At 52.0% G+C, this 22,605-nt stretch overlaps 2 protein-coding genes across 2 annotated transcripts; both read right to left on the bottom strand.

Moving 5' to 3' along the window:
- Positions 1 to 448: 448 nt before the first annotated feature.
- APOC2 (apolipoprotein C2) lies at positions 449 to 10,361 on the bottom strand. Its single transcript, XM_077841210.1, has 5 exons — positions 10,346 to 10,361; positions 5,706 to 5,756; positions 4,498 to 4,563; positions 2,511 to 2,640; positions 449 to 539 (listed from the first exon to the last, which is right to left on the bottom strand). The coding sequence occupies exons 1-5, from the start codon at positions 10,359 to 10,361 to the stop codon at positions 449 to 451; spliced, it is 354 nt and encodes a 117-aa protein (XP_077697336.1).
- A 3,068-nt stretch (positions 10,362 to 13,429) lies between these two features.
- Positions 13,430 to 15,739, bottom strand: APOC1 (apolipoprotein C1). The gene is made up of 3 exons (XM_077841018.1): positions 15,680 to 15,739; positions 14,543 to 14,693; positions 13,430 to 13,505 (listed from the first exon to the last, which is right to left on the bottom strand). The coding sequence occupies exons 1-3, from the start codon at positions 15,732 to 15,734 to the stop codon at positions 13,430 to 13,432; spliced, it is 282 nt and encodes a 93-aa protein (XP_077697144.1). The 5' UTR covers positions 15,735 to 15,739.
- Positions 15,740 to 22,605: the final 6,866 nt, after the last annotated feature.

Below are 22,605 nucleotides of genomic sequence, written 5' to 3'. Positions count from 1 at the left end.
ATGCTTGGGTGGAGTGGGTTCTAACGATTAGAGTGAAGGGGGCTGGGAGCCTGGGTCCTATTCTCAACTTGGTGGACAATGAGTGGGGGAGTCAGGATTTGTGAGTTCTGTTCCTCCTCTGCACTTTACTCCTTCTCAGGTACCCTCGCTGTGCCTCAGTTTCCTCCCAATATCTGAAGACAGGGATAATGGGATGGGAGGTGCAGTTATAATTGAGACTCTGAGTGAGCCCCATATACACCAAGTTCTGTGTCGCTCACAGATCCACACACACAGCAGTGAATGGAGCAAGGCAAAAGGGAATTTGCTTTATTGACTCGGTAAGCAGAAAAGTGTCAGCACATAAACAAATATGAATACAGAGGAACCCGCTCGCTATCCTTGCCGGCTTGTCACTGTAGGAATGGTAGCGGGGAGGGGATGGGGATGGGGTGGACAGCAGCCTATGTTACTGCTCCCCGTGCCACCAATGGTAAACCTGGTCCTTCAGGATTTCTGTGTAGGTCCCTGCAGCCGATGTGGTTTTTTCATAGATGTCCCTGGGAAGGAAAGTGAAGAGGAGGAGGAGACGCCACGTGAGAGGGCTGGACCCTGGTCCCTGCAGGATGGTCTGCACTGTCAGCATTGTTATTAAATACAGTCCATGGTTAGAGTAAAACCAGCACCAAATCCAGCCATGGAGCCCTGAAAATTGCTGACACATGGGCCCTGCTTCCTATGCACCCTAGGGCCCTTTCATGCCATTCGGGCAGCATAGAGGGGCTTCAGATAGGTGGAGACAACTGCCTGTTAATGCCCCCTGCTCAGAGGACCTTCCCAAATAGGATAGAATGCCATGTTGGAGCCACAGCATCCATCTCTGCTTCCCAGGGCCGAGAGAGCCATGAGAAGTAGAGCATAAGAACAGCCACACTGGGTCAGAGCAAAGGTCCATCTAGCCCAGTATCCTGTCTTCTGATAGTGGCCAATGCCAGGTGCCCCAGAGGGAATGAACAGAACAGGTAATCATCAAGTGATCCATCCCCTGTTACCCATTTACAGCTTCTAGCAAACAGCGGTTAGGGATACCATCCCTGCCCATCCTGGCTAATAGCCATTGATGGATCTATCCTCCATGAACTTGTCTAGTTCTTTTTTTAACCTTGTTATAGTCTTGGCCTTCACAACCTTCTCTGGCAGGGAGTTCCACAGGCTGACTGCGCGTTGTGTAAAAAAATACTTCCTTTTGTTTGTTTTAAACCTGCTGCCTATTAATTTCATTTGGTGACCCCTAGTTCTTGTGTTATGAGAAGGAGTAAATAACAATTCCTTATTTACTTTCTCCACACCAGTCATGAGTTTATAGACCTCTATCATATTCCACCCTTAGTCATCTTTTCCAAGCTGAAAAGTCCCAGTCTTATTAATCTCTCCTCTTATGGCAGCCATTCCATGCCCTTAATCATTTTTGTTATCCTTTTCTGAACATTTTCCAATTCCAATATATTTTTTTTGAGACGGGGCGACCACATCTGCACGCAGTATTCAAGATGTGGGTGTACCATGGATTTATACAAAGGCAATATATTTTCTGTCTTATTATCTATCCCTTTCTTAATGATTCCCAACATTCTGTTAGCTTTTTGACTGCCGCTGCACATTGGGTGGATGTTTTCAGAGAACTATCCACAGTAACTCTAAGATCTCTTTCTCGCGTGGTAATAGCTAATTTAGACCCCATCATTTTATATGTATAGTTGGGATGATGTTTTCCAATGTGCATTACTTTGCACAGATCAACATTGAATTTCATCTGCCATTTTGTTGCCCAATCACCCAGTTTTGTGAGATCATTTTGTGGCTCTTCGCAGTCTGTTTGGGACTTAACTATCTTGAGTAGTTTTGTATCATCTGCATATATTAAAGCAGCCACACCAGGGCCTGAGCTGGACCCGGCAGAGTTTCAAACTTCAGGAACCACAATGGCAGCTTTAACCTGCCTGCCAGAGAGCCTGGCCCAGTCACAGGAAAGAAGTGATTGAGAATCAGCCCTCAGGAATGGGGAGGGGCTGTTAGGTCACAACTAGTGCATGCTCTTTGCCTCTGTGTGCGCCCAGGATTGTAACCACATGGGACTCTCCAGGGCTTTGTGGCACCGACAGAGCAAACCCTCTGTCTGTGGGGAGCCAGAGACCACCACCTCCCAAACCACTCCCCCTGGGGGGGTGTCTGTTCCCAGTAATGCTGCCTGGAAACACTGGCCTGCTGGTGGCTTCCTCCAGATTTAATCTCTGTTTGTGTAACACTGACAGAACCTTGTTGTCAGCGGGCGGGATCGAACTGGGACCTATGGAGTTTAGTGCATGAGTCTCTATCTACCACATGATCTAAAAGACAACTGGCTCTTAGCTAAGGCTGTAGAGCAGACTCATTTTATCTCTCTCTCTAAGTGGTCTTGGTGCCACTATATGGGACAGAACACCACACCCAGGAGGGGTGTGGGTTACACTTGCACTCTGCCTTCCCCTTACCAAGATTTGACACTGTCCAGCCAGCCCTGGACCACTGAATTCAGCTGTTCCCAGTAACTCTTGGCAACCTCCTGGATCTGGGAGAATGAGTCCTGAGCCTCTCGCTTCTGCAGCCGATAACTGGCAGCCTCTGCAGAGACAGAAAATGGGGCTCAGGTCTCTCTAGGGGAGGAGGGGCCATGCCCAGGAAGGTAGCTGTTTTTACACTGGTATTGGAAAGACAGGAGACAAACATTGGCCAAACTGGACAGTCTCTACATAAAAGAATAAATGGACACAAATCAGACATCAGGAATAGAAACATACAAAAGCCAGTAGGAGAACACTTCTATCTTCCTGGACATTCAATAACAGGTTTAAAAGTAGCCATCCTTCAACAAAAAAACTTCAAAAACAGACTGCAAAGAGAAACTACCAAGCTACAATTCATTTACAAACTTAACACCATTAATTTGGGTTTGAATAGGGACTGAGTGTGGCTGGCTCACTACAAAAGCAATTTTCCCTCTCTTGGTATTGACACCTCCTCATCAATTATTGGGAGTGGACCACATCCACCTTGATTGAATTGGCCTTGTCAGCACTGGTTCTCCTTCTCTTCATGTGTCAGTATATTTATGCCTGTATCTGTAATTTTCACTCCATGCCTCTGAAGAAGTGGGGTTTTTTTACCCACGAAAGCTTATGCCCAAACAAATCTGTTAGTCTTTAAGGTGCCACTGGACTCCTCGTTGTTTTTGTGGATACAGACTAACACGGCTACCCCTCTGATACAGGAGACAAACTGGAAAAGCTGAATCTTCGTGATCCCTTGATGTGCAAAGCACCTGTCACAAATATCCCAGTACCATTCTTGCACCTCACAAGATGCTGTTCATGCACCAACACGCAACAGCAAACACTGGCTGGATGGGGGTTTGTGTTTAATGCAGAAGGGAAATCAGCCTAGTTCCGGCCGGACAGATGAAAGCCTCCACTTCTGGTGTGTGAGTGACATGCTAAACACAAGCGAGGAGAGGCAGCCATTGCTCAGATGCACCACAGAATCTAACACAATGTTTATCAGCGGGTGGGTTGCAAGCCCCAGAAGGGTCTTGGCAGGCAAATGAGGGGGGTTGTGGGACATTGAAAATTGTATTATAATTCTAAATTGTGTTGTAGAGCGGAACAATTGTATCACAATTCTAAAGCAAAGAAAATAGCATTTCCAGAATAACTTTATGCTTGCCAAAACTGTCTAGATGTGTAAGATCAAATGAGCCATAGTATTCTACAAGCTTAACACTGTTATCATTTTTTACTCCCACTTTTGTACCCGTAGGGGATCACTTTTATTTTGAATAAGGGATCACTGCTGAGGAAAGGCTGAGAGATGCTGCTCTGACAGACTCCCAGGATGAGAGCAGACCAGTGCTTTAGGGCAACTCATTCTGCGGCTAGCAGAGAACTGGCGTTTGTTTGCATGAAAAAATTTGATTCAAATTTTTTCTTTACGTTCATTCTCCAGTTTCTCATTTTTTAACTGTAACTTTGTTGTTATTGGTTTTTGGCTTCCAGTTGTTAGGGACCAAAAAATGTTCAGTTTTGGGCAAAAATCCAAGAAATGTCATTGAAAGTGGACATTTCCTTAGAAATTTCTGTTCTAGCGAAAAAAACGTTTTGGGAAAATTTTTTGAAGAAAACCATGAAGAGGAAGTCTAGGGCTGAGCAGCCCATAACTCCAGGGAAAGCTGGGGGAGCGCCAGGAGCTCAGCAGCTCTGAAAATCAGGCCCTAAAATCAGCAGCCACTTTGGCAAATATTGGGCTGCGTCCTCAGGTTTCCCCTGGGCCTGGATACAACCCCTAGACAGGAAATGGGGAGAAGGAAGAGTAACGTGCTCTGGAGTAGGGAAACTCAAGGAGACATCATCTCTCTCGACATCATCAGGAGGAGTTTAACCTGCATCTCCGGCTTCAGGGAATCTACCACACGCCAGCATCTCTTACCGGTGCAGAGAAACAGCAGCAGGATGAAGGCCACTGCAATTTTCAGACCCATCTGCCCCATATTTGCTGGAAAATAAAACCCTCAGGTTAATGCCACTTTCTCCCTCTGCACTGGGTGTGTGCGCAGAAAGTCAGAGTGGACATTGCTGAGCCTAGTCCCTTCCTCCCACCCTCACTTATTGCACCGGGGCTGAGCTCACACCAGTGGACATCAAGAATGGCAAGCTCCCACCCAGCCCACACCCCAGGCCCACAAAACTGGCTCAGGATTGTTCCCTACAGCATAGTTCCTGGAACACTGTTGGGATTCCCCACCTGAGTCACATCGATCCAGCCCAGCCTCCTACCTCTATCAGCAACACACGCCAGGTGGGCATCCCCACCTGACTCTGTGAGAGAGGGGGTGGCTCATGCCCCATAGCAGGGCAGTGCCAAACCTCCCATTTTTTAAATCCTTATCACAGCTCTGGATATTCATGTTCTCCATAGGAACGTCCCATCCCTGTCACAATCCTGCTGAGCTCTTGTCCTCAGTGCCCTCTTGTGGCAGGGAGTTCCACAGGCTGATTGCGCACCCAGTATTTCCCTGTCTCATAGAGTTTAAGGCCAAAAGAGACCAATAGATCATCCAGTCTGAACTCCTGTATAGCACGCTCCATTCAGTTTAATCCAGACACTCGTCTATTGAGTCCAGAGACTTTAGTTAAACCAAAGCATCTCAGTCCTCAGGAGACTAAACTGTTGTGTATTCAAGGCAGTGACCAGGAGAGACCAAGGTGCCAGCATCTTCCTGGGAGCTGATTCCCTGTGCTGCCCTGCGCCCAGTCCTGCCATTTGCACCTACAAAGTGGATGGGAACCCTGCTAAATTGGGATGGGAACTTTGCACACACACTTTCCACACATGTAAAACACAACACAGGGCATGGGCTGCAGATTCAGACATTCATTGATTTGAAATCAGCAGGGAGTCTGGCCTCCTGCATAACCCCGGCCAGAAGCCCTCCCAGTGACTCGTGTATCCTCCTGGCCCTGGGTAAGCCAGAGCGATGAGATGTCTGTGCTCTGTTCACAGACATCAAGGGAGGGGGATCCCCACATCTGTCCCCAGTCCCTCTCACTGTATGGTTACTGGCCTGAATGTATCTAGCTTCCAATTCCATTGGGCTGGCAGAGGGATCCAGGTCTTGGGATGACTAGGGACCATACCTGTTGTAGAGAGCGTGGCTCCTTCCTGAGACTCGAGCAAGGCACAGAAACCTACAAACCAAATAAAACATGTACAGCTGGTAAAGGAGAAACAGAACCTTGGGCTCGCAGGCCAGGGAAGTCAAGCAAACCCCTTGGGGCTTCGTGCTCCTAGGAAAATCCCCTGTCGGGCCCTAGGCTCCCAGCCGTGGCTTTTCCAGGTCAGGATGCAGAGATACAGGGGGAGATATCAATCCAGAGAGGGCAGCCCGTGTGAGGTTGCTCCAGCCCCCAGGCACTCTTGGAGCCAGAGCATTACAGTCCAGGCTGAGAGGCAGGCAGGCTGTGTGACCCCACAGGAGAGGTACTCACGGGTGACTAGAGGCTGCTGCTCACTCTGGCTCCAAGGTTCTGGCCAGCTCATTTATAGAGTGTTTGTGAAAACTCTTAACCCCCCTTTCCCAAAAGCGGATCCACCAATGACACAACCTCACCATCCCAGGTCAAACTCCAAGCAAACACAGCCAGGCCTGGCCCTTTGACCTGAGAGCAACTGATTGACCAATGCCACACAACCCCCCCACCACCCTATGTCCCTAGGAGTGGGACTGAGTCAGAATTATACTGACTCAGTGAGTGGGGAAATTCAGCCCCACGGAAACCCCCCACCACTCAGCAGGCAGCCTGTGGGATCTGCCCCTCCCTTACTCCCCCCAGATCCATCACCCTACTTCCCCACCGGCTCAGCCTGCCTTTCCCCTGCACCTTGCCTCCCCCCAAGACCCTACTCTTGGCCCCCTCAGTGAAACATCAGAGATACCTCCCAGGCCCTTCAGTGGAAGCACAGTGTTTTCTACACTCTCCTGGAGGGTGCTCTGAGCCTGGGGCTCAGTGTTGTCCAGAGCCCCACAAAGCCAGCCTGGCTCAAACAGAGCAGATTCCAGCCCCAGAGACTGCAGCTGAAGGATGACCCAGCCAGGCCTTCCATTGTGAAATTCGCCCTGGTTCAAGGGGGCAGCCTAGGCCACAATTAACTCCCATATGGTCTAGGAAACCCTTATGTCCCACTTCAGCCCCATGTGCTTGGCCTCTGCCCTGGGTGGGGTGGCCTCATCCCATCCTTCTGAGTGATGCTGAGGCTATTTGGTTTCTACACCTCTTCCCCCAAGCCTCATCCCATTAGGGGATTTCCCTGGCATGGACATTATGGACGTGCAGATGCCGCCTGTGTGGACAGATGGGCTAAACAGCCAGCGTGCTCTTGGTGACTTACGGCACGTCTTCACTGGCAACATTAAAGTGCTGCCGTGGCAGCACTTTAACGTGGCTTGTGTAGTCGTGGCAGAGCGCTGGGATAGAAAAAAACCACCTCCAGCACGCCCAGCTCCCAGCGCTGGGGCACTGTCTACACGGGCACTTTACAGCGCCGAAACTTGCAGCGCTCAGGGGGGTGTTTTTTCACTCCCCTGAGTGAGAAAGTTGCAGCGCTGTAAAGTGCCCGTGTGTACAAGGCCTTAGTAACGCATCCCTCCTCACAGCATGGGCTGGCAGTCAAGACTCCTGGGTTCTATCCCCAGCTTTGGGAGGGGAGGGGGGTCTAGTGGGTTAGAGTGGGCAGGGGGTGTCCTGGCTCACTGTGTGACCTTGAGAGAGACAGGGAAGGTGAGGTAAGTGATCTGTGCAAGCTCAAAAGCTTCTCCCTTTCAGCAACAGAAGTTGGTCCAATAAAAGCCTCTACCTCACCCACCCGGTGTCTCTAATATTCTCGACCAACATGGCTATAGCAACGTTGCATGACCCTAGGGGAGTCATTCCAGCTTCCTGTTTCTCAGGGTCCCTGTGAAATTACACTCCAGCCAGAAAGGCTTCAAAGATGCTGAGCATGCGCACTATTTTTAAAGGACACCTTTGCCCATCAAGGCTCTGGGCTTTTCCTTGAGTCAGGTAGACCTACCCATGGGAGCGCTAGCCTAGCTAGCATCAGCTACAATGGTCGTCACGCTGCAGTGAGGGCTTCAGCGTGAGCTGCCGGGTGTAGGCTGCAGCCCGGGGTTTCTAGCTCACACAGCTGCTTCTTCGGTGCAAGTTTAGCTGGGCCAGCTGGACGAAAGCTAGTGCGGGTAGTGCTACCGGAATGGCAGTAACATTCCCCGAAACTCATAGCCAGAGCCTGGGCGACACAGAGCAACAGGAGAGCCCAGGCGGGGCCGCGGAGGCCCATCATGCCAGAGGCAAAGCTGTAGAGAAGAGGGGGTGTCCTGGAACCTTCAGACTCTTCCCCAGCTTCTAAACCTGGAATACTAATAATCGTGCAACACAAAGACTCTGGGGGACAGATCAGTGTCAACAGACAGTGCGGGGGGCATGGATCAGAGAAGGCACCAATGCCACTGGAAGGGTGGGGGCATGGAAAGGTACAGCTTAAAGGGAATGATGCATCCACACACACCTCCACCTCCCATCTACCTATCTACCTACCTATCTCGCTAGCTACCTCTCTCTCTCTGGCTGCCTTGCACCATATTATCAGATATCTGCCCAGGAAGAGGCTTTGTTTCCCCCTCCCCATTGAGAATTACAGGGAATCCCCCATTGATCTGCCCTTGTTAAGAACAGTGGGTGCTCCTGGTAACTGCCCCTTTTACTGCTTCCCAGCTGCTGCCAGCCATGTGCAGAGCCAGAGTTTGTGTTAAGAAAGAGGGTGATAAGCAGCTAGTCTCCCTTCTGTGTCCCTGTCATGTATGCCTCCAGTGCCTTCCTCTTATGCCTCTCCTCCAAAGAGCCCCAGGGCCATCGTCTCAATGGACACTACTCCACTGAAGCCAGGAGTCCAGCAAACAGGAAGGGTGATAATGATACTGATCCCCTTTGTAAAGCACAGTGAGATTTACTGGTGAAAAGTGCCACAGAACAGCAAGGTATTATTGGTCTCTCTCTCCCCCTGCACAGCTGTTCCTCCCGCCATCCCATCCTAGAGCTTCCCATATGCAAGGGGCTCTCACCCATCAACAATCCCTGTGCTGCATACAAAAGTGCCTTCTCGCACAAACACTGTCAGGGTTCACACTCCCACCACCCCCTTCCCACAGCTCCCTTCTGTAGCCAAAGGGGCAATTCAACACAGCGTGCTCAGTACAGCCCAATTCCTGTTATTTGCGTTGCCCGTGTGCGAAGGAGTGGCAGTCACAGGCCAGGATGCCCTACACACCCAGACCAGGATGACAGCCCAGTCCCAAAGAGGGGACAATCTATCAGCTGCTCTGAGCCTTTCTCTGCACACACACACCACTTTAACTCTGCCTGTGTATTGAAAGTGGTACAACACACAGCCCTGCCGTGGAGGCAGGTCTAGCAGCATAAAGGAGCCTGTATGGCTGCTCCCTTATGGAACGGGAATAAGCCAAACCAGGACAAGGCACCATTATAGCGATATAACTGCACCCACATGCGGGGTTGTACTGGTGTAACTATCTCATTAAAAACCCCAAATTAAAGCTACTAGTGCAGAACCTGTGTGTGGAACGGCACTCCAAGCAGAGACACTGAGGTCAGCTGCTCTCTGACAGGCTGCTGACATCTGGGGGTCCAAAGGGCTGTTTATTTAAGTATCCCAAAGAATAAGGTTGCTGGGAGCTAAACTCCTGCTCCCAAGGTCACTTTGCTCAGAGCTTTTGCAATATTTGCTCCTGGTAATTTATCAACCAGCTTTTCTGGATCAGTTTAAAACACAATCACATGGGTCACAAAAAGAAAAGGAGTACTTGTGGCACCTTAGAGACTAACCAAAATTGGTTAGTCTCTAAGGTGCCACAAGTCCTCCTTTTCTTTTTGCGAATACAGACTAACACGGCTGTTACTCTGAAATGGGTCACAAAATGATTTTCAGCAGCTGAGGAGCTGACTCTCCCAAAGGAGCCCTGTGATCATCTCCGCAGACCTGCTTAACCCAGGCCATCCCCAGTGACTTGTGGTTAGGGGTGCCAACACTGTATTGCCAAAATCAGGGACTGTTTTCTTAGCCCCCCTCCCCGCACTCCTCCTGATATTGTTATCATCATTGTTATTATAAATAGTAATACTAAGTACGGCTCGCCTCCATTCGCCGGGGGTGTTTCTTGCTGCTTTTTGCAGCACCCAGCAACTCCCGATCTTGTTGGACAGAGATGAAGAAATAAGGGCTGACTCTTGAAATGAGGGAGTGTTGGCAGCCCAGCTTGGGGGTGAACTGAGGCTGCTGCAAAGTGCAAACCCAAACTCGCTTCCCCGCAGTCAGTGCATGCAGCAGGGCAATGGAGACGAGACGTTGGTGCTGGATCTAAGGGCTTGTCTACACTTACAGTGCTGCAGCTGCACACCTGCACTGCTGTCGCTCCTAGCCGCTTCTGTCCTACCTACACCAGCGGGCGAGCGTCTCCTGGCGACGCAGGTACCCCACCTCCCAGGACAGGAGAACCCCTCCTGTCGATAGAGTCCACAGCGAGGCTTAGGCCAGTCTAGCCATGTGATGTGCTCACAAGTTTGTAGTGCAGATTGGGGCTAAGAAAGACCTCTTTCCCACCCCCGTCTTGATTTAAAGTGACACCCCAGAGAGGTTGTTCCAGTGGCTATTCCCTCACGCTGTTACAAATCCCTGCTTTGTTTCCAGTTTGAAATTTTCTCACCTTGACTCTCGGCCATTAGATCTTGTTCTGCCTTTGTTGGTGAGTTTAGAGAGCCCCCTAGTGTCCAGGCTCTGCCTTTTGTGTCAGTATTTATTGGGTTAAAGATTTTATGGTGAGATTCACATACAGTAACTCCTCGCTTAATGTTGTAGTTCTGCTCCTGAAAAATGCTACTTTAAGCGAAACAATGTTAAGCGAATCCAATTTCCCCATAAGAATTCATGTAAATATGGGGGGTTAGGGTCCAGGGAAAACATTTTAAAGAAAACCGGTATGTTGGCCCTAGAATGCTAAAGGCCCTTTTTCCTACAAGCTGGGAAGGGGTTACTTCAGGTCAATTAGGGACACCTGAGTCCAATTAAGGGCGGCCTGAAACCTGTTAAAACCTCTTTCCGGAGGGAGGGAGACAAACTGCACAAGGCTGGAGGCAGCAGGGAGATAAGCTTCTCCAGTGTGAGAGACTGTGCCCTTCCCCATAGGGGAGACACCCAAAACCCAGTGCCTGTTTAGGGGAAGGACTGATACCCCGGGGCAAGTGACAGGAGAACACCTGCCCCAGTTAGGGAGCCAGGGAAAGGTATTGCCCTTTTGTTTCAGTGCATTATAGACTTTTCCCCTTTGTTTGGTAGAGGAGCACTCCTCAGGCCTGCCCCAGGGCCTACCGGGAAGGCTCTGAGAAACAAACCCCGAAGAGGGAAGATAGACACGCTCCAGAGTGGTGCTGATTTACCTCAGGCCCTGTCCCTGCCAGAGGAGGGAGCGCTAAGTCTGGCAAGGCAGAAGGGGTGAAATATATATATATATATACAGTATACATTTTAAACAAACAATTTAATACTGTACACAGCAATAAGAAAAGGAGTACTTGTGGCACCTTAGAGACTAACCAATTTATTTGAGCATGAGCTTTCGTGAGCTACAGCTCACTTCATCGGATGCATCACACACAGCAATGATGATTGTGAAGCTTGGTTGAGGTGGAGGAGCCAGAGGGTGGGCTATTTCCCAGGGGGAATGCCTTGCTGCTAAATGATGAACTAGCACTTGGCTGAGCCCTCAAGGGTTAACATGTTGTTAGTGTAGCCTGCTACAAGGCAGCCCGAATGGGGGGGAGGAGACACAAATGGCAGAGAGAGACAGTGGGGGGGGGGGGATGGACACACAGTGTGTGTGTGTGTGTGTGTATGTGAGGGGGGGGGGGAGTACACTGACCCCACTCTAAGTACGCTGCCTTTTTAAGTAGATCAGCAAGTTGAGACAGCTGCTGCTGCCCGCAAAGCGCCCTCCAGTCTGAGCCTTGTCGTGTCCCCGCCCCTGCTCTGTGGAGATGAGGTACAGGAGTGGGGGCAGGAGCAGGGGGAGGGGGACACCCTGACATTAGCACCCCTCTTCTCTCCCTCCCCCCGCACAGCAAGCAGGAGGCTCCCAGAAGCAGCTCCAAGGCAGAGGGCAGGAGCAGCACACCTGAACTGCCGGCAATTGCAAGCCTGCTGGGCGGCTGCTGCATAGGGAACTTGGGGGAGCGGGGAGCTGACAGGGGGACTGCCGGCCCACCCTGGTTCCAAGCCCCCACCAGCTCGCTCCAAGGGGCTGCTCTTCCTGCAAGCAGTGGACAGAGCAGGCCGCTGCCAAACAATGTTATAAGGGAGCGTTGCGCAACTTTAAAAGAGCATGTTCCCTAATTGCTCATCAACCAAACAAGGTTAACCAGGACAACGTTAAATGAAGAGTTACTGTGTACACCCCAACCCTCACCATTTTCGCCTAAATGTCTGTCTTTAGAAAAATAACCCTCTGGCTTGATTAATAAATACTGAGCCCAAAGGGACCATCAGATCATCTAGTCTGACTTCCTGCATAACACAGGCCACAAAAAAGAAAAGGAGGACTTGTGGCACCTTAGAGACTAACCAATTTATTTGAGCATAAGCTTTCGTGAGCTACAGCTCACTTCATCATTACAGCATTCACTGGAAAATACAGTGAGGAGAAAGCTGCCCCCAGTTACCCCTGTGCTGAGCCCAATAACTCGCATTGGACTAAAGCATCTTCCAGCAAGGCACCAGCAAGGGATGGAGAATCCACCACTTCCCTTGGGAGTTTGTGCCAAAGGTTAACTACCTTCACTGTTCAAATTTGCACCTGGTTTCTAATTTAAATGTGTCTGCCTTTAACTTCCAGCTGCTGGGTCTTTTTCTGTCTTTCTCTGCTGGATAAAAGAGATCTTTAATACCTGCTATTTTCTCAGCCTCTGTGAATGTGCTTTTATACCTCGATCAAGTCACCCCTTGCTAGTCTTTTTAATCAGTGAAACAGATTGGCCCCCTTCAGTTGCTCCCTGTGAGGCTTTTTTTCAAGGAACAGTTTTGTGTATTTGGATAATTTTTGCAGCTATTTTTTGCACCCTCTACAGTTTTTCTGCATCCTTTACAAAATGTGGCTACCAGAGCTGGAGAACGGTGGCCACACATGTATATGGATCCATGCTATATATGTGCAGAACTATATACACAGCACATGAGATACAAGGTTGTAACAGTGACAGGGAGGTGCAGGAAAGGTCCCAAACCCTCTGCTGTGTCCTGCAGTTAGAATCCTGGTCTCAGGCCCAGAGAGGTGACAAACTGGAGGGAATTCAGAGCAATGGCACAGAAATCACTGGGCTTGGTTAGCAGAGACTGAAAGGCAAAACCTGCTCAGTTTGGATAAGGGACAGGTAAGGAGCAGGGGAGCTCACATGAGAGGCCATGTGAACTGCATGAACACCAGGTACCACAGAATGATTTCAGGTGATCCATGGGACAAGCGGGAGGGGGCACTGAGAATAACAGGACGGAAAAAGCAAAGTGAGACTGAGAGAATTTTGAGGCCTCTCCCTAATGAGCATGTTCTGTGCAGGAACGACCAAGCAACCCCTGGATACAAATCCAGCACTAAGGCAATGAGCATTTATTCATGGCTACAAAAAAAGCAATAAAAAACAGGAACGTAGGTGCCAACCCTGGGTTCCCCTCCCAGCATGATCTCTTCAAGGGGACCAGTACCCCAGGAATTGCCTGTGAGCTCTGCAGAAAAAATCTCTTCTCAGTCAGATCTGTCCCTGGAAAACTTCTCATTGAACTTCTCCTTCATCTTCTGGAATTGCTCAGAGAACCAGTTCCTGTGAGACAAGGGGAGGCAGAGGCAACATCAGCCAGTGTGTTAGGATCCTGCATTTCCTCACCCCCCACTTCCACAGATGCTACTATGGGAATGACTGAGAGGTTTGTAAAGGGGATGGCTGAGAATCCCTGGGCTTTGCCCTTGTGAACAGTGCAAAGCTGCCCTGATTTTTGACACTACCGTCTAGGAGCAGCTAACAGAGCCAGCATCCTTCTGGGGACAGAGCCTGGTAGATGCTGGCAAATCTCAGCAGCCACCTGGTCGTTATAGTTAATTACAGTTAATTACAGTGATTTTGACACATGACTAAGGAATGGGTGTTTCCTTTCTAGTGTAGCTGCCTCTCCTGGGAGCTGTGAGGATAATGAGGCCAGCTCAGTCCCAACTGTGAACTAAATCGTACTAGTTTATCTGCTGCGCCTCTCAGCCAGCTGGATTTCACCACACTTCCCAATCGTGGGATTGCTTCACATGATACATTATTCATATTTCAGTAGTGACCTAGCTCAGAGGCCCCATAGTGCCACCAAGCACTGCACAGACCCTGACCAAGGTCAAGCTTCCATCCTGCCAGCACCGCACCGGCCCTGGCTGAGGTCTGGTGCTCCTTTGCCAGGTGCAGCGCACACAGAGTGAGCGCCAGTCCCTGCCTGAGCTCCGAGAGGGGGGATCTCTCCCAAGCGTGACCAGCGCAGTGACATCTGCCTGAGTCCGCAGAAAGCCTGCAGGGGCTCTCACTGAGGAGTTAACTCTGATGCTCAGCAGTGCTAATTTAAATGTCAACATCATTTACAATGTCAACTGTCCTGTGAGACCAGAGCAGGGGGGTCATGGCACTGCACAATTGGCTGGAGCTGATTGTGTGGGGAAGAGCATCTCCTGCAGCACCTTCCCCTCCCCCCAGTACAAACTCTTCCTGCAGCCTCCCAGCCAAGCCTGGAACAGGCCCCACCTCTGCTTAGCTCCAGGTGACAGTCGCAGTGTCACTGGTTTCTGCAGGAGCCCTGCCGCCACACCGAGGCCCCTGTGACTCACCGGGTCTTTTCGCTCAGCTCGCTGTGATGCAGTTCTTGGAAGGCAGCTTTGGTTCTATCTGCAATGCTGTCAGCAAAGGCCTGCAGCCTGTTCTGGAAGTTCTCAAACTTTTCGGACAGGGTTAGCTCTGTCGGTTGAGCCTGAGCGGAGTCTGAAAGGGAGACGGAGAATGCCTGCAGCCTAAACTCGACTCACCACACCCGTGCAGTGTGCCAGGGTGTGTGTTTGTGAGCGTGCTCATGCAATGTGCTGGAGGAGGAGGGGTGTTTGTGTGTGTGCACGTACATGGTCAGCTCTTTGTGTCAGTCCAGTGCCCAGCACGGTGCGGCTCTGATCTCGTCATTCTGTGCCTTGGGGGTGTTTCCCCATAGTCTCTGAAACACGCTTGTCACGGGGTGAATTCTCAGCCCTTTTCACAGTTAGCTTTTCTGCTTCTGGTACCTGGCTCTGGAGCCCCTGGGAGACTTTGGTTGCTTGAGGTTAATGACCCTTGATCCCCTTTAAATGCCAGACCACCCATCGCGCTCCCTCAGCCCTGCCCACCCCAGACTCCACACAGACGCTGGGGTGGTTGGAGCTGGGTTGCTGAGTAGCAGCCTGTGGAGATTTTAGCTTTTTTCAGAAGTCTCAGGGCTACTGTTTGGTTCTGGCAGCTCAGATCAGATGTGGAGCTGCTCCTATTTGTGGTTTTACACACACACGGCACATTGCACACATGCATGCACACACACCTCCACGCACACCCTGGCACGTTGCATGCACGTGCGCACACACGTGGCACACTGCAGGTGCAAAACGCATGGCCCTAGTTTCAATGAGCCCCACTGTTGCTGACAAGATCCCCGGCATCCCTGAGCCACAGAGTTATTTATAATCTCTACTGAGGTGTTGCTAGGGCAGCTGTTGGTCCCATGGGGGCGGGCGCTGCATGAACATGCAGCAAAGATCAGTGCTGCCCACCATGGGCGAGGCAGAGACAGGATAGACTGGTCTGACATGCTCCCTGCTCCTCTCTCACCCTGGCCCACACCCTTCCCCAGGCTCTCTCCCTCCCCTCTCACACGCACAATCTCCTCCCCCAGGCTCTGAGACCCCCATTGACCCAGCTCTGTTTCCCTAAGGAATCGGGGCTCTTACCTGCCAGGACCGTCAGAGCCACGAGGATCAGAGAAATGGACACTGCAGGCCGCATGGTCACTGGACTTGGTGTGTCCCTGCGCAGAGGAGGGGAGGATGTGACCTCGAGACTGGTCCCAAATGCACTGACCTACCCTGGGGAAGGGACCTAGCCAGTGCCTCTGGCTGCGGATTACACGGCCCTCGCCGAGACACCCACCCAACCCCACATGGACCCCACTTCCTCCCCTGATCCTGCAGTGCCCCCCTGCACAGACACCCCTGCAGCCCCACATGGACCCCTCTGCCTCGCCCCACACAGACCCCACTCCTCCCCTGACCCTGCAGTGCCCCCCCACGAACACCCCCCCATCCCCACATGGACTCCACTGCCTCCCCTAATCCTACCGTGGTCCCCCACTAGCTGCTAGAACCAGGGCTGCTGCTGCACCCTCTGGCTTGAAGTAGTTTCCATTATAGCCCATGTTTACAGTTTGGTTCAATGGCTCTCAGCATCCCCAGTATAAAAATTGTTCCAGTACCAATGGTCCCCCCCTGCACAGACACCCCCGCACCCCACACGGACCTCACTACCTCCCCCCACACAGACCCCACTCCTCCCCTGATCCTGCAGTGCCCCCACACACAGACCTGCCTCAACCCCACATGACCCCACTGCCTCCCCCCCCCAGACCCCACTTCCTTCCCTGATCCTGCAGTGCCTCCCCCCACTGACACCCCCCTAACCCCACATGGACCCCACTGCCTCCCCTGAACCTGAATTGGTCCCATCTCCCCCGGATAGACACCCCCCCAAATCGCACATGGACCCCAACTGCCTCCCTCTACTCCCACATTATCATGCCCCCCACAAACACCTCCATGAACCCCACACATCCCACAAACCTCCTCTCCTCCCCCCTTGGTTCTCTCTGCACAGTGCCCTGTTCCCCACAAGAATCTCTGTCTCTCCCCCCACATTCCCCGCCCCACACATACCCCACAGGTCCCTATTTGCCCCATATCCTCTGGGGAGGTCAAGTTAATGCCAGAGGGAAGTGGGTTCTTCCACTCAGGGAGTTACAGCCCCAAGCCTGCAGTCCGCTCAAATGCATCCCCCAGACCCCTCTACCCGTCCTCACTCCACTGAGCTCCCTGCCCTCCCCACCAGGTCCCCCATCTTGGCGAACGAGCCCCCATTCCCCTCTTTGTGCACCCCTCCAGTCCCACTGCCTCCACACGCCACCCTAGCCCCACTCACTGCAGCTGGAATTAAGCAATCTCCGGAGCTGGGATGCAGCTTCCCGAGCTCCAGCTCCCTATAAACCATCCTGCCTCCGTCATCCGCCCCCTCTGCCTGGTGGGGGGGAAACCTGACCCCTCCCTCCCTGCTCTTCCAAGGCCTCTTAATTATTAGTCTGTGCCATGGGGAAATGAAAACCCAGCTGGGGAGCAACCAGGGGTGGGGGAAGAGCTGTTATTACAAATCAAGGAGCTCATGGCCATGCCTAAGGACCCCCGAGACCAGGGCCCCGTTGTGCTGAGCGCTGCACAAACAGCGTGGGGGACAGGGCCTGCCAGACAGCCCCAGCCCGTGACCAAAGTACTGGCCACAAATGGCATGTTCATGGTGTCTAGTCTTGGCTGGGTTTAGTAGGAGGAGATCAGCTAAATGAGAAGAAAAGGGGGGGTGAGGGGGAAAAGGCAGGGGCGGTGAGGGGCAGGGGCGGAGTGAAGATGGGAAAAGGGGGTGGGGGTGGAGCAAACAGACAATCAGCATGGGGCGGGGAAGGGCCAGTGTGTCCCTCCAGTGCCTAGTTTGGGGCACAGACCAAGCTACCCCCTCCCCCCAGGTGCAGCAGGGTGGGGGGGTCACACCCAGTGTGTCAGCTGGGATTCCCTGTTAGTATCCTCCAGAAGCATTTATTTAGCTGGGGGGGCTTACACTAGTGCCCTTGGGGATCGCCAGCCCCACATAGGCTAATCGCATTCGCTGGACCCCGAAGAAACAGGAGCTCAGCTGAAAAGTCATGAAGCTGTAAACCCCAATACCTGTTGGGCTCTGCTCCGTTATTGTCTCTGTGTTGTCTTGTACTTGCCCCCCCCCCCCCCCCCCGCTGCCCTGGTGGTGTCTCTCCTCTGATACTTGGACTGTAAGCTCCGTGGGGCAGGGACCAGCTCTTTGCTCTGGCTGTGCAGCACCTGACCCAGTGGAGTACTAGGGTGCCTGAGCTTTGTGGTAATAAAAATAATGATAATATTGTGCCTTTGCCCCATGGGAAGCACCAGCCTCTTCCTAGTGGGGGTGGGGGGGCTGAGATGGGCCAGACAAAATTGGGGAGCTGTACCTCTCCTTGCCACGAGGCCCCATCCCTCTCCGTGGCCCCGCCCCCTGACCAGCTCAGAGGCCAGAGTGCTGGCTGCTTGCAACCAGTAAAAGCTGCCCAGGCAGAGGGACCTGTATTCGGAGCCAGCAGAGTCTTGGGGAGCAGTGACCGCAGGGGGAGGGTCCCAGGAACCTGGGCCAGAGCGGGTCAGTCCAGGCTTCTGTGGGAAGCCCCAGACCCTCCTGCCCTGGACAGCATGCCCTGGTGGGTGGGGACACAGGCTACCTCGGGCTAACTTCTCTGCTGCTGCTGGAACTGGGTGCCCAGTCAGCAGCCCCTGCTCTCGCTGCTGTGCCTTCAGAGCTATATCCCCTCTGCCCCCAGCACTGCCTCCTGCTTTGCCCTCTGGTATCTGAGCCTGTACTAGTACTTTTCTCCAAAGCCAGGGGGCCAGAAATGTACTGGATTTGTTTAAATTAAAGCCAAGAATCTCCCATACATCAAGGACTCCAGGAGCTGGAGATGTAAGAAAACACACCAAATGCTGCAAGCTCAGGAGTCATTTCAGTTCAGCTTCATCCATATTTTTACCACCTTAAACAAACCTACGGAAAACCACAGCTTCAGTGAAACTGATGCCACTTCTGCAGAGAGAGATGGACACAGACAGACAGGCACAGCGGGGAGGTTAAAGAAAGTCAGTCAGGCCAGGATAAAAGAAAAAGTGCAGTGGGAGGGAGGGAAAGGGGCTTCAGGGGGCAGGGGCTGGGATGGTCCCCTACAGTCTGTTCCTCCCCGGAGGTTAGGGGGGCTCATCCCCTACAGTCCATGCATGCCCTGGGGGGGGCTGTTATTATCATCAAGGGTTGATGCCCACCTACAGGGACATCCCCTCTAGTCTACCCACCCACCCCCTAGGGTGACGAGATGTCCCGATTTTATAGGGACAGTCCCAATTTTTGGGTCTTTTTCTTATATAGGCTCCTATTACCCCCCCACCCCCGTCCTGATTTTTCACATTTGCTGTGTGGTCACCCTACCACCCCCAGGGGCAGAGGGCCAGGCAGTGACTGACCCAGCCGGCCCCACCTGCAGATGCTGTCTCTGAGCCAAGGCCTGTGGACTTGGAGGTTTCCCGGAGCCTTTGGGGACAGGCCTAGACCCATTTGGCCAGAGTTGCACTAAGAGCGTTCAGTGCCTGCCGCTGCCAGGAGCCCTGTGAACTGAGCCAGGCTCCTGCTGGTTTGGCCTGCGTCTGCCCTGGGCAACCTGGTTTAGGAGTGGAGGTGGTTTGGCTGGAGAGGCTGCTGGAAAACTCCATTGTCAGCGGGCCCAGCATAGCCGGAGTGATGGGTCTCCTGACACTTCCCACGGGCAAGTGATTCCCTGCGCTCACAGCCCCCCCCAGATCTGGGGCTCCCAGCCCTTCCCCCAGGAGGGGATTTCCCACCCTCCCCCAGCCCACAGAGCCCTAGCCCTCCTCCCTGGGAGTGGACTCCCATAGTGTTGCCAACCCTCCAGGAATTGTCGTGGAGGTTATAGGAATTAAAGCTTAATCTTTAATTAAAGATTAGGAGTACTTGGGTCACCTTAGAGACTAACCAATTTATTTGAGCATAAGCTTTCGTGAGCTACAGCTCACTTCATTGGATGCATACTGTGGAAAGTGTAGAAGATCTTTTTATACACACAAAGCATGAAAAAATACCTCCCCCCACCCCACTCTCCTGCTGGTAATAGCTTATCTAAAGGTTTCAGAGTAACAGCCGTGTTAGTCTGTATTCGCAAAAAGAAAAGGAGTACTTGTGGCACCTTAGAGACTAACCAATTTATTTGAGCATGAGCTTTCGTGAGCTACAGCTCACTTCATCAGATGCATACCGTGGAAACTGCAGCAGACTTTATATATACACAGAGAATATGAAACAATACCTCCTCCCACCCCACTGTCCTGCTGGTAAACTTATCTAAAGTGATCACTCTCCTTACAATAAAAGAAAAGGAGTACTTGTGGCACCTTAGAAACTAACCAATTTATTTGAGCATGAGCTTTCGTAGCTCACGAAAGCTCGTGCTCAAATAAATTGGTTAGTCTCCTTTTCTTTTTCCGAATACAGACTAACACGGCTGTTACTCTGAAACCTCTCCTTACAATGTGTATGATAATCAAGGTGGGCCATTTCCAGCACAAATCCAGAGTTTAACAAGAACGTCTGGGGGGGGGGTAGGAAAAAACAAGGGGAAATAGGTTACCTTGCATAATGAAAAGGAGTACTTGTGGCACCTTAGAGACTAACCAATTTATTTTAGCATGAGCTTTCGTGAGCTACAGCTCGCTCACGAAAGCTCATGCTAAAATAAATTGGTTAGTCTCTAAGGTGCCACAAGTACTCCTTTTCTTTTTGCGAATACAGACTAACACGGCTGTTACTCTGAAACCTTGCATAATGACTTAGCCATTCCCAGTCTCTATTCAAGCCTAAGTTAATTGTATCCAATTTGCAAATGAATTCCAATTCAACAGTTTCTCCCTGGAATCCAGACTCCAAACAAAACTGGCAACCCTAGGATCAACCCCCCACCTCGCCCCCTCCTCCATCTCTCCCCCCCTCAGCACCCACTGTTAGGACTTGTTTCCCAACACCTTTCCCAAAGGAACTTCTTTTTTGTCTCCTCTGCAGCTGCCTCTCCCTCCCCCTTCCCCTTCCTCCCCCTCAGGCATTTGCAGTGTTCAGCCCCTCCGCACCAGGGGAAATTCCTGTTGCCAGGAAAAGGAAATGCAGCCCATGCAGAGCCCGAGTCCTTCTCCCACTGGCCAGTTCCCCACCCCAGGAGATGCCAGCTCCATCACTGACTCCGCCCAACTCCACTGGGGTAGGCCCAGCCCCAGTTGGGCTCCCCAGGCTGGAGGCAGCACAAAGGGGTCCCTGTGGGGCCTGGCTGGGAGGAGCCCTGCCAGAGCTGGGGGTTATCTGCCTTCACTGCTCTGAAGCTCAGTTCATCCCCCCGCAGTCGCACACGCTCTTCTCCAGGCTGCTTGAGCTCTGCCCGCTAGGAACCGCTCCTGGCAGGGTCTGTATCGCCAGCTCCTTCTTCTCTTATAAGCAGCCTGCATTGAGAAATGCTTTGTTTTTGCTGAGAAACCCAATTCCATCTTCCCCTCCCTGGCGTTTTCTTTTTTCAGCTTGAGGTTTCGGATTGTGAAAGCTCAGGCCGCGGCTGACTCATTCACAAGCCAAACCCCAGCGCTGGCTGCAAAACAAAGTCAGGTGGCCCCAGCACGTTCCAAAGGCTTGGCCTAGAAATGCCCCAGATGTGCCTGAGCGCCAAACCCACAGCCCTGGGCTACAGCAGGGGTTGGGTGCTCATGTAACCTACACACCTCCTGGGTGTGGCGTTGTCCCCCATCTAGCGGCACTGAGACCACTTAGAGAGAGAAAATGAGACTGCTAGTTCCTGCTGTAGAGACTCATGCACTGAGGTCCCAGGTTCGATCCTGCCTGCCAACAACCGCGGTCTGTCACCATTACACTCACAGAGCCTGAGCGTAAGCCCAGATGGGACCATTCTATCCAGTCTAAAACAGGCCACATTCTTTCACCCAGTTCCCCCTGCACTGAACCCAGTACAGTGCATCTCTTCCAGACAGTGGCAGCAGGTGTCCCAGGCCCTGCATGTCAGATTATTAGTGGACAGAAAGCTGTGACATGGAACCTGGATACAGTTTAAGTTGAACCGGCTTTGTTTACCCACCTACAGCTAGTCCTGGAACAGTGGTGGGCAAACAATACGTAGGGAAAGCCCTTCTCCCAGGAATCACCACCAGTTCCCATGGCGCCACTCTGCCTTGCACAGCTCCCTGGCTCCCAAAGCTGCCTCTATGCAGAATTTGCATAGTCCCAAACTAACAGCCACACGGCATATCTTCCCAAGAGTCAAAACTTGCTCCGACACTCAGCACTTGGAAGCGTGTGTGTGTGACAGTGGACCCTGGTGATGCCTCTGCCTTAGCAAAATATCAGCTGTTTGTGAGGTGGCTTTGCAGCTGCTGAGAACAGGGGAAGATAAAAGCCTGTGCCCAGCTCCCTGCCCCACTGTGTGGTTGCTCACACCAGAAAAAGGAAGTGCATCCACTTTTCACTAATGTAAACTGAGGCCTATGCTGCCTAGCTAGCCCCTGTTCTGAAGGTACAAACAACGAGGAGTCCTTGTGGTTTTACTGGTACAGACTAACACAGCTACCCCTCTGAAACCTGTTCTGAAGATGTCACTTCTGTCCAGTCTTCTCTGCCAGGGCACAGTGAGTGCAAAGCACCAGCAGGTGAGACCAGCAGCAATAGCCAGTGGTGTGAGTCACTGTGGATGGTGCAGAGGGCAATGGCAAATTATGCCTGAGGGAGGGCATGTGGGGGCAGGAAAGGCATCAGGCTGCTGTCTGCATGGAGCCACAGCTGCCTGGCACAACCTGCAATGGGGCTTGGGCGGTCACGCCAGAATCAGCAGAGACATTTCACCCCCAACTTGTATGTGGAGCCCAGAAATGAGAGGGTCTGTTTACACAGGGACCCCCTCCCCCAGCACTGAGATGAAGCCTAGGGCATGGGGGCTGTTTATCCAGGG

The sequence above is a fragment of the Eretmochelys imbricata genome, chromosome 24 (assembly GCF_965152235.1).
Source record: "Eretmochelys imbricata isolate rEreImb1 chromosome 24, rEreImb1.hap1, whole genome shotgun sequence".
Classification (NCBI taxonomy): domain Eukaryota; kingdom Metazoa; phylum Chordata; order Testudines; family Cheloniidae; genus Eretmochelys; species Eretmochelys imbricata.
The sequence above is the reverse complement of the archived record's forward strand: the minus strand, read 5'-3'. Positions and strand labels throughout refer to the sequence as shown.